Source organism: Bos grunniens, chromosome 3 (genome assembly GCF_055505025.1).
Source record: "Bos grunniens cultivar Pamir isolate PY7600 chromosome 3, Bosgru_T2T1.0, whole genome shotgun sequence".
NCBI lineage: Eukaryota > Metazoa > Chordata > Mammalia > Artiodactyla > Bovidae > Bos > Bos grunniens.
In genome coordinates, this window is record NC_141167.1 from 22550254 (window position 1) to 22561987 (window position 11734).

General features: G+C 48.8%; 1 protein-coding gene across 1 annotated transcript; it reads left to right on the plus strand.

The window, feature by feature from the left end:
* The first annotated feature begins 529 nt into the window (after nucleotides 1-529).
* Nucleotides 530-3798, plus strand: FOXE3 (forkhead box E3). Its single transcript, XM_086387172.1, has one exon. It carries the CDS (start codon nucleotides 584-586, stop codon nucleotides 1529-1531), a length of 948 nt encoding a protein of 315 aa, XP_086243298.1. The 5' UTR covers nucleotides 530-583; the 3' UTR covers nucleotides 1532-3798.
* The last annotated feature ends 7936 nt before the right edge of the window (nucleotides 3799-11734 follow it).

Consider the following 11734-nt stretch of genomic DNA (forward strand, 5'->3'; position numbering starts at 1 on the left):
GATGCTGAGGGTTGGCAAGTTGGCTCTGGGCGGCTCTCATCTCTGTCCCAGCTGGGATTGGAAGGACGAGGAGGGGTACCAGGAGAGACGGACAGAGGGGACAGGACTTAGCTGAGAGAAGTAGGATGGGCAGGGGGCCCAGAGAGTGCTCTGAATGGATGGATTTGTGATTGGCATTGACCCAAAGCGGTGGAGGTTGAGGGAAGAGTGGAAAGGGAAGGGGGCTGACTGAGACTGGTGTGATGGGCCTGGACCAGGGGCTGACCCAAGGGAGATGGAGAGGGATGAGGCTGGGTCTGGGAAAGACTGACCCAATGGAGATGGAGAGGGATGAGGCTGGGTCTGGGAAAGACTGACCCAAAGGGACGGAGCCAAGGGAGGGGTGAACGGTTGGGGATGGGGGAGAGAACCGTCAACCTTGTAAGAGGATTGGGAAGGCAAATTAGAGGGGGAGGCGCTGGCCAGCGGAGAACATCCGAGCCCTCGCCCCTGGCTGGGGGCACAGAGGGAGGGGGCCGTGTCCATATAAGGCAGGTCAGCGGCCCGGGTATCTCCGAGAACGCGGGCAGCCCGCCGCATTCCCATGACTGGGCGCAGCGACATGGAGCCGCCCGCAGCTTTCTCGGGCTTTCCGGCCCCGCCCTCGGTCGCGCCGTCGGGGCCGCCGCCGTCGCCGCTCCCCGGAGCCGAGCCCGGGCCGGAGCCCGAGGAGGCGGCGGCGGGCCGCGGGGAGCCGGAGCCCGCGCCGGCGCCCGGGCCGGGCCGGCGGCGGCGGCGGCCCCTGCAGCGTGGGAAGCCGCCCTACTCATACATCGCGCTCATCGCCATGGCGCTGGCGCACGCCCCGGGCCGCCGCCTCACGCTGGCCGCCATCTACCGCTTCATCACCGAGCGCTTCGCCTTCTACCGCGACAGCCCGCGCAAGTGGCAGAACAGCATCCGCCACAACCTCACGCTCAACGACTGCTTCGTCAAGGTGCCCCGCGAGCCGGGCAACCCGGGCAAGGGCAACTACTGGACGCTCGACCCGGCGGCCGCCGACATGTTCGACAACGGCAGCTTCCTGCGGCGCCGCAAGCGCTTCAAACGCGCTGAGCTGCCCGTGCTCCCGGCCCCGCCGCCAGCCGCCGGCCCGCCGCCCTTCCCCTACGCGCCCTACGCGCCCGGTCCCGGGCCCGCGCTGCTCGCGCCGCCGCCCCCAGCCGGCCCCGGCTCCGCGCCTCCCGCGCGCCTCTTCAGCGTCGACAGCCTGGTGAGCCTGCCGCCCGAGCTGGCGGGGCTGGGCACCCCCGAGCCGCCCTGCTGCGCGGCCCCCGACGCCGCCTTCTCGCCCTGCACCGCCTCCCCGCCGCTCTACTCACCGCCGCCCGACCGCCTGGGGCTGCCCGCGACGCGCCCCGGCCCCGGGCCGCTGCCAGCCGAGCCGCTGCTGGCCTTGGCAGGGCCGGGAACAGCGCTCGGCCCCCTCGGCCCGGGGGAGGCTTACCTGCGGCCGCCGGGCTACGCGCCTGGGTTGGAGCGCTACCTGTGAGCCCCCTTCCCATCGGCGGGGGGCGGCCCGGGCCCCTCTTCCCCAGGAAGGGGCGCTGCCTGGGAGCCCCAGTCTCTGTCCCCGTGCCTTAGAGCGCACCTCGGAGCTCCCCAGCTCTGCCTCGTGGACTTGAGCACACCTGTTTCACCCGCCGCTGTCCCTCATCCCTGGGGAACCTCGCACCATCTCTCCACTGGACTTAACTCCCCATCCCCCATTCAGAATTGTAAGGCCCGCATTTCTTCTCCCTCCACTGTGAGCCCTCATCTGGGCACGCCCCCGACCTCTGCACTGTTTTGGGTCCCATGTCTGAGGATCTGGAGAACCACCTGTGAGGCCCCACCTCGAATTTCTGGTGAATTTCAAGCCTTTGGAAGTCAGACCTTCGATCTCAAACCACCTCCCAACTGGTCTTTAACCTCCCCTGGGTGTTTTGTTTTGTTTTGTTTTAATAACACATTAGAGGCCAGACTCCTAGGTCTGTGACTCCCTGGCTGTTGTCCCTTCATTCCCCCCACAAGCTTGTCCCCCACTCCCACTTACTTGTCCGCTCTATTTCCTACTGAGAGAGCACACCCCTTTGACACAGACTGGAACCTGGCTGAGCTCCTCCAGACCCCAGGACAGCTCTTCATTTCTGAGACAAGTAACACCTTGACTTCAGGAGGAGTTAGTGGGCTGCCCCATCATCTGAAAAACTTGAGACTTACTAGATTATTATTATTTTTAATTAAAACTAGTTTAATTAAAAAGAAGAAACTTTCCTCTGGGCTTGGTGTGCTGGCTGGTGACTTGGGGGAGTGGTCTGGGGAGACAGTAGGGGAATTCTGTTCAGGATCTTGGGTTGCCGCATAGGGTGAGCCCCTTGTGAGTTACCAGGCAAAAGTTCATGAAGTAGGATTAGGATGTGATTCAGCCATAGCTGTGCTCATAGTAGGCCTGATGAAATGCCATCCATCACCTGCTGCAGAAGCTGGTAGAGATGGGGCATGCAGGTGAGTATATTTGACCAGTGGGTTTGTCTGCTGTGTGGGATTAGTCCTAGCTCCCATAAATAAGGGAGCAATGACTACTTCTCCAAAAAGCACTCACAGAATGTGCCAAGCACTGGGAATATAATCACTAAACTAATGGGCAAGATCCATGCTTTGAGCTTATGAATTAGTGAGGAAGAGACATTATCAATCAGTTCTCGGAGAAATGAGACAAGTACCGTACAGCCTTCCACTCAAACTGTGGTCCAGGTACCTAAGAGCTTGGTAGAAATGCAGAATCTTAACTCAGACCCACTGAATCATCGGTTTCCACAATTTAACAAAATTCCAGGGTGGTTAGCATGCACAGTATTCTGGAGTAAAGGAACCCTGCCAAGGCTGGGGCTCAGTTTAAAAGGCTACTCCCTACTTTAAGGAGTGGGACCAGGCTGCAGAACCATACATGCCCTGCTGAACTTCTGGAGCTGCATTCTGCACCCTATCTTAACTCCCCTGCTGAAATGGGAGCTGGAACAGCAGGGACTTGAGCTGATTCATGAGTGTCCCCAGCACCAAGGACAGGGCAGCACTGAGCATTCAGAAGTTGCAGGAGAGAGAGGGAATTGGCCTTTGATCCTACCCTGCTTCCCGGTGCTGATTCAAACTCTAAGCATCAGGCTTTTCCCAGCTCCTTTGCCCCAGGGCTCTCAGTCTACTGGGGCCTGAATTAGGTGTGGGGAAGGGCGGCGGAGGGGATCAGTGTGTCTGAGCCCAGGGTGAACGTGATTTGCATGTTGGACGTGCCTGATACAAGAGTTTAAAGCTCTTGGGGCAGCAATGGAGGGTGAGCACAGAGTAAGCAGCTCATAGAGGAGAAAGGTTCAAGAAATCCTAGAAGGCAGGGAAGGCCCTCTTTGGGGATAGGGCAGTAGGTATGCAGAGTCTGGTATGAAATGCTCTGGACAGACCCTGCTCCCTCAGCTATTAACCCCTTTGGGCAAGTCAGATTTAATTTGCCTGATGCATAACAGCCCTTCACTTAATATTTGATGACTGACTGAATGAATGAATCCCTAGCGTCTAATATTGTGCCTGACTTACTGAATAATGATTGGGTTGACAGTATTTTGGCACCTTCTTACCCATTCTCACTTGCCGTCCTCGCACTAATCTGCAGTAGAGCTGAAAGACGTGGAGGTGGAGACTAAGTCCCCATTGGTCCAATGAGAAAATCGCCCCTCCCTGCAGCCAAACAGGTAGGGAAGATCCCGCCCTCAGTTCTCTAAGGAGTAGAGCACCGCGGAGATCAAAATGCATACTTGCTTCTGCTCCAAATGGTGTTACAGTCCTCCTGCCTCACAGAACTTCATGATAAAGTCCTTCCAAATCCAAGAAATTTCCACAGACAGGAAGAAGAGGATCCTTCTTACTTGGCTGAAGTCGGGAAGTGCTTCTTGAATTCTGAATTCAAATCTTGTTTGCCATACAAGTCTCTGTCCCTGGGATCTTGAAATAGTGGGGACGAGATGAGAAATGTCTGAATGGAAACACCAGAAAGGTAAATACTGAATTAGAAAGTCAGAAAGATTTTATTTTAAAAATGCTTCTTTAATTTTCCTTTTTCAACATCAGGGAGGGCTGTGTGCCAGACCTTACGCTGGGCTCTGAGACCAGTAAGGATACACACATGAGAGTGTTTATGCCCTTACAGAGTTCATTGTCTGGAAAGAGTTCGTGTCATAGAGCACCCTAAGAATTTTGACACTTTGGGAGGTGTTGAAAAAACAAAGCAAAAGCCCTAATTCAATTCTGTCTTTATAGCACCAAACACTATTTTTTCTAGAAGTGAGATTTCAATATTATTTCCTCTACCCTCTTTTTAGAGCAAATAATTTGAATAATCTTCAGAAATGTTAAGCAAATACTTATTCCTTCATTCTTATAGAAAACTTGATATCATCTTTACTCTGAAGATACATTTTTAACACTTGAGTTTTGTTTTTATTAAATTGAAACAATCATATAACCTAGCAAGTCAAATAGCAATCAAAGACCTTAGGACCTGTGCTTTGTTTCTTAGAAGCATCTATTTTCAGTTCATATTTGTCTCTTTTGGATCTGCTTTCCTATTTCCATGCTTATACTATTCTCTCTTAAAACAGAAATGATTAACTTCCTATTATGATAGATGATCATTTACCTCTAAATCTCTATCTCTTCCCAACTCTACCTGAAATTACCAACGTTTGGTTAAATTAGCTTCTAGGATTTACATTACTTCTTCTTGTCTAGTCACTAAGTTGTGTCATAGCCTATCAGGTTCCACTGTCCATGAGATTCTCCAGGCAAGAATACTGGATTGGGTTGTCATTTCCTTCTTCAGGGTATCTTCCCAACCCAGGGACTGAACCCGCATCTCCTGCATTAGCAGGCAAATCCTTTACCACTGAGTCAACAAGGAAGCCCTTTTACACGACTATTGCCATATAAATTTTGTTCTCCAATAAGTTGCTAGTGTACCATGACTACTCTTCCTTTTTTTTTTCTTTTGGTGCAACTTTGAATTTTCCTGGAGTTATTGCCTCATTTTTGTTTTCATTTGCTTAGCTTTATACCTGTGGCTAAATCTTCCCATATCTTCCAATAGCATAGTTTTTCATGAATCAAACTTATCAGGAAATCTGTCATCCCTTTTGGTCATGTTTTTCCTTTCCCGGGGGCATCTCTCCCAGAGCCTTCTGTCCTCCAGCTTCAGACTGGGCTGATTGTGCTCCATGTCTGCTGCCCAGATGTGGCCCTGAAATTTCCCTTTACTGTTTTCCTTGGAATTCCCTCCATCTCTATCCTTTGTTGGATCCTGTGCTCCTGGGATTCCAATGTTCCCTTTTGGTTTATTTCTTTGTTTCAGTCGAGGTCAATTTGGGGGAAAATTTTGCATTATCTGAAATTAAGATGATTATTTTAGCATGAGAAGCTAAGTGTGCCCTTTGACAATTAAATGATTGTGTCAAAGCTGTGTTCTGTAGACTTTATTTACGGGTGGTTGAGAACAAGGGGAATGGGAGACTGTTTCTTGGGTTCAGTACACACTTCCCGCCTACCCTACCTATCTACTGGGAAACTTGGGAGGCTCAGTGTTATAGAAATGAAGGATGCTTGTTTGGGTAGGAGAGTTAAGCTAGGGGAATGGTTCTGAGTTCCTTATAGGAATAAGGAGTTACTCATAGGTGAGCTGAGAGGGGTTGCTTCCTGACTTAGGGGGATTTGGAGCCCCCGGAAAGAATGACTTTGGGCCCTCAATGGTGCTGAGCTGCTTAGAGAGCCTGTGGGATTCAGCTCAAGAAAGTGGCCACTGTCACCCTGGCAGGTAGAAAATTGAGTACCTAGGAAAGTGACATCTTTGGCAAGGACACTGGCCAGCATGTCAGTAGAGAAGCTCCTTCAGGTAATCTTCAGGGTTGTGCTTCACCTGGGAAGGCAGAGGAAAAAATGGGCCACATGAGAACCCTCTACTGCTAGGGACTGGCTTGGCTGGTTTTAAGCCCATGGGAAATACCTAGAAGTATGAGGTAGGGGCGGAGAAGGCAACGGCACCCCACTCCAGGACTCTTGCCTGGAAAATCCCATGGGCGGAGGAGCCTGGTGGGCTGCAGTCCATGGGGTCGCTAAGAGTCGGACACGACCGAGCGACTTCACTTTCACTTTTCACTTTCATGCATTGGAGAAGGAAATGGCAACCCACTCCAGTGTTCTTGCCTGGAGAATCCCAGGGATGGGGGAGCCTGGTGGGCTGCTGTCTGTGGGGTTGCACAGAGTCGGACATGACTGAAGTGACGTAGCAGCAGCAGCAGCATGAGGTAGGGGGAGGATTTTGCAGGATATAGGAGGCTAAAGTGGTCTCCTCCTAAAGGAATAAAGCTCTGTGGGCCCCCAGAATTGATTTTAATGTTTTATTATAATGTCATTTAGTACAAGCAGGTGTAAATTCCTCAGACTTGTATCTCTTATATAACTGTAAAACAAAGTATTTTAATAAATGAAATTCAAACAGAGCTACAAAATAAAAATTAAAATTCATTACATTAATCAAATGTAAAAAAAGACATTGTTTTGTTGAAATGAAACACTTGTAGCGTGAATGTGACTGTGATGGCCCACTGTAGGTCTCTGGGTTTGGTGTGCCTTGAGCCGTGTGATGGCTAAATCCATCCATTATTTTTTTTTCTTCTGAATGAAGTGCAAGCATTCCTTCATGTAGCAGGCCATGTCACCAACAGGCCCAAACACTGCATTTATTTATCAAGCCTATATAATTTTTTACCTTATCTCAAGATTAAAGAACTCCTTGATAATAAATGCAAATGAAGACTCTAAATACCAAGTTTCTGATACCTATGATATCAGGAGGTCATTTAAGTGATCCACAATATGCTTAAATGAATGTGTTTAAGATTACTGTTGAAACAAAAACATAATATTAAAAAATGTTCATAAATTTGTGATTGTATAAGAATATGTTCTTGGACCAGATTTTGAAACAAGCACTTGAAGATTTAAGTCGTTTATCTAAGTAACTCTAAAATTAGAGGAAAACTATAGTTACAGACTATAAAATCATAAAGGTGAGAATAGTACATATTAAAATCCATACAATGCAGTCAAAGGAAAAGTCTGAAAGGAAATTTCATAGCCCGAAATATGCTGTTAGAGGGGAACTGGGGTGGGGTGGGGAGACCAATTAAAAGGCTACTGCAGTATCCAGGCAGGAAAGGATGGTGGCTTGGTAGCAGTAATGGCGGTGGTAGAGAAAAGTAGTACAAAGGTATAGAAACAAGCAGCCATTGGCTAGAACCATCCTATTCCATGGAGGTTACACACTTTCCCATTTAATCACAGCTTCATGCCCATTCCCTGATAGCTCAGCTGGTAAAGAATCTGCCTGCCCCATAGGGGACCCTGTTCGATTCCTGGGTTGGGAAGATCCCCTGGAGAAGGGAAAGGCTACCCACTCCAGTATTCTAGCCTGGAGAATTCCATGGACTGTACAGTCCATGGGGTCACAAAGAGTTGGACACAACTGAGTGACTTTCACTTCACATGCCCACTCTGAAACTTTGAGGGTCAAGGGCATTTGACTAGTAGACAATCTGGTTTCATTTGACTAATTTAAGGAGTAACTAATCTTAATAGGGGCTTCCCTGGTGGCTCTGTGGTTAAAAAAAATCCACCTGCCTAGCAGGAGATGTGGGTTTGACCTGTGGGTTGGGATGATCTCCTGAAGAAGGAAATAGCAACCTACTCCAGTATTCTTGCCTGGGAAAGGACAAGGGAGCCTGGCAGGCTCAAAAAAAGTTGGACACAGCTTAGCGACTAAAACAAACAACAGACGTATTAGTACAGGAGAAAGCAGAAAACATTGCCAGAGACCATTCCCCCACTGCTCCCACCAGAAAACACTCAGGCTAGCCAGTACTACCAGTGAGTTCTTCCAAATCATTAAGGAACCTACTTTTCTAGTTATATAAATTGTTCCAGAACACAAGAAGAATGGAAGTCATCCAATTCTATCTACTCCATGATGTTATCAAAAACTGATAAGCAGTGAACATGCAAACTATAGCCATTCTCACATACGAAAGAAGCAGCAGAGTTCCTTAGTGAAATATCACCAAATTAAAGCCAGTAGTGTATTATAAAAATGCACGATCAAGCAAATACAGTTTATTCCAGGAATGCAGGATGGCATTATTAGAATTCTTTACCATCTGAGCCACCAGGGAAGCCTGTTGGAATTCTTAGCTCCACTTAATAGATGATGAAATTGAGGCTCATAAAGGTTAAGTGACTTACCCAGGTCAAGCTGCAAAGTGACAGACTCAGAACTGGACTCCAGGTCCCCCTGACTCCAAAGTCATTCTCTTCCTCTGAGAGAGGCCAGTGGAGATGGAAACTTGGATGGAAAGCCCCAGACACCAGTAAAATTCCTCAGCTCATCCCAATATCTGTGTCCCCTCAACTCACACCCACAGTGCTGATATTGAAAGCTACTTTCCCAAGCCAAGTGACAGGTTCCGGTTTCCTTTTTCTTTCAGTTTGCCCCTTCCTCCCTCTTGGACGCTTCCTTCTCTCCCCTGGTCTCGCTCATTAACTGTGTGGAGACAAAAGCGCCACCTATTGGCCACCTTGTATGCACCTGATTTGAGCAGCTAATCTGTAGAAGAAAGCTAGGATCCATTTGGATGCCAACTGGGGCTGAGGGTGGCTTCAGATCTCTGAAAGGCACTTGCTCATGAGCAGCCCACAGATTTGTTTTAGAAGAGAAAAACGGGCTGCAGTTTCCACCTCCCCCAGGAAGTCCTCCCAGATCTTCCATTCTCCCCTATTCTTGGCAGCTGCCCTTTTCTATTTAACAAAAGGACTTTTAGTGACTGTGGTCAGAATTTCACCTACTCAGACCTCACTGCCCTCCTCCCCAGTGGCCTTCCCAAAGATGTTCTGGTCTCTAGATTTGGGAAGGCTGGGCACTTGCCACCTCCACCCTGGGTGGGTCTATGTCCTGGGCATCAATCTGTGCAGGGTGATCACTCCTTCTCCCTTCCAGCCCCCAAACCCTGGGCATCACTGGCAGGTGTAGGGACCTCCAGGCCTCCTGCCAGACACTGCCATCTGCCCGTCCGGCCCTCCCCGTTCAGACCCCAATCATGACTCTCTTCTTCTGATCATAAATCATGTTTTAAGATCTGCTCCTCTCTGGCCTTTGATTTCTCATTTCCTTGCCTCTACTCATCCAAATCTGAGTAGCCCCAGCCTTGTGGGAGGAAGTGGACAAGGGAAGATCAAGCAGAGCCCTTTGTGAGAGGCAAGCATGTGATGATGAGAGCCGAACTCCTGGCTGAAACCAAGTCCCTCCACAGCGGGGGAACCTCAGGTCATCCCAGACTCATGACATCAGCTCATGCGGCAGACGGCACCATGCCAGACTGACCTGGGCTGGGAAGAGCAAGAACCTGGGTAAGGTCAGGCTCTACAGAAACATGATAATTATTATTGCTGTGAATGTCAATTGCTCACATTTGGAGTTATAGACAGGGCACAATACTGTAGTTAAGAGCCCTGATTCTGGATCCAGACTGCCCAGAAGAGAAGATGCACTTCTCACATGTCGGATAAGGAAACTGAGGATGGGAGTTCAGAGGTGTATCTGAGGTGACACAGAAAGGGAGGGGAAGGTCTGGGAGTAGATCCCAGGCCTCAGGTACAACTGCTCCTCTCCAGTCTCATGAACAACCAGGGGAGGTACATTCTCTTGGCAGGTTGGAGCAGGCATGCTCAAAAATGTCAAGGTTGAAGAGGAGAGCAGGAAGCCTCACCAAGACCTCTTGACTCCTGCTGCTGCTGCTGCTGCTGCGTCTTGACTCCTAGTTGGCTCTAACTGGAGTACTAAGTTTCATAAATCCCTGAGAGGTAGTGCCAGGAAATTTCCTTGGTCTCTGTGTCCAACCTAGCTACCTGGATACTTTACAAATGAGAAAACTGAGGCTTAGAGTGATTATTTGTCTGAGACCAGTAAGTGGTGACAGCATAATTAAAACTCAGCTCTAAGAACTGTACTCTTTCTGCTGTACCTGGATGGCTTTAAGATTCCTGCCCAGTGATTATCCAGCCTCTACTTATGCATTTCCAGTGATGGGGAGCTCACTACCATCAAAGTAGCAGATCGAATCTCTGAAGGACAGCCATGATGGAATTTCTCCCTTCTATGGAGTCACGGAAATTGAGTCTCTTTATAACCTTCAGATCCCCTTTTGCCTTGGTCTTTGTGTTCCAGGTCAGCCCTTCAGAGATCCGGAGATGGCGGCTATGTTAACCCTGAGTCTTTTATTCTCCAGGCTAACACCTCCCAAACCAGGTTTCATGTCTTTGAGACATTCCCCCATCCCTCCCTGTATTAATTAGGGTTAAGTTCAACTGTGAGCAACTGATTCCCTCCTCCCCAACCTTACATACCAAAGAAAATTCCACAACAGTGGCTTAACCAAGATTGAAGTTTATTTCTTTTTCACGTAAAAGTCTGTGCAGGCAGTTCAGAGTGGCATGGCACCTCAGTGGTCTCAGTAACCCAGGATCCTTCTCTGCTGTGGTGCTGCTGCTTGTGAAAAATTTGACTCAACCTACTAAGCAGAAAGGGGAATATCTTTAGAATATCTGTGAAGTCTAAGGGTTCTAGTTTCAGGCAGAGGAGGAGGACTCAACATTGTCACTAAGCTCTGGCTCCTTGGGGTGTTTTCATCTGTGGATGGACTTTGATATTAAACAGCACTCTCCACACGACAGGAAGGATGGTTGCTGGCAGCTGCGTGCTCATCTTCTGATCCAAAAGGAGAACCCCCAAGAGTTCCATGTCCATGTATCCCAGAGCCCAGAGTCTTTATATCCTGGCATCTCAGACTTCATGTATTGAATCTCGTAGGAGTGATTAGCTTGACTTAGGTCCCACCTAGGCCTATCACCTTGGGCTTGCAATGCTGTGTTTGATCCAGCCAGGTTGCCTGTCTGCTCCTGGAGGCAAGTGTGAGGAGGAAAGAGACTGAACAGCCCCATCAGGAGCACCACATGGAATACAGGAGATCTTACCCAACAGAGAGGTGGGACATCTCAAAACTGAACATATTCAGCTCACCATGCTAAGAAGATTGAATTTTGTCTCATAGGCAATGGAGAGTCCCTAGGAGATTCTGGCAAAGTGTGGCTGGTTTGATTGATCAGAACCATTTTAAAGGAAAGAAACTGAGGTAGAGAGCATGAGAGAGAAATCCAATGGCTTCAGGGACCAGGGAAAAACTCCCCCTGATGGGGATACACATTCTCCTTCCTTCAGGGAAGGGGACTGATGGGGGAGAAACAATGTCGTAAGAGAACACATAACTCTAGTGATGGTGTAAGCTAGATACAACTTTGTCTAGAGTCCCAGAGTGAGAAGTGTGTCATATGATTCATTCATTTATTCATTCATATATCCACATATCTAACATTATCTGAGTATCTGTGTTGGATTTTATGCCTGGCAGGAGGTAGTGTTTAATAATGATGATGATGGTGATAAGAAATAGTTGTTGAGCTTCTCTGAAAGTTTCAGGCACTGGGCTAAGTGCCTTATTTCATTTAATTCCCACAACTATTCAATGAGGTAGGTACAATTATTATCGCTATTTTGTAGAGGAGGAAAGAT

Excerpts from the sequence above, each read along its gene's own strand:
- FOXE3 (XM_086387172.1), top strand. The coding sequence starts at position 584 with ATGACTGGGCGCAGCGACATGGAGCCGCCCGCAGCTTTCTCGGGCTTT.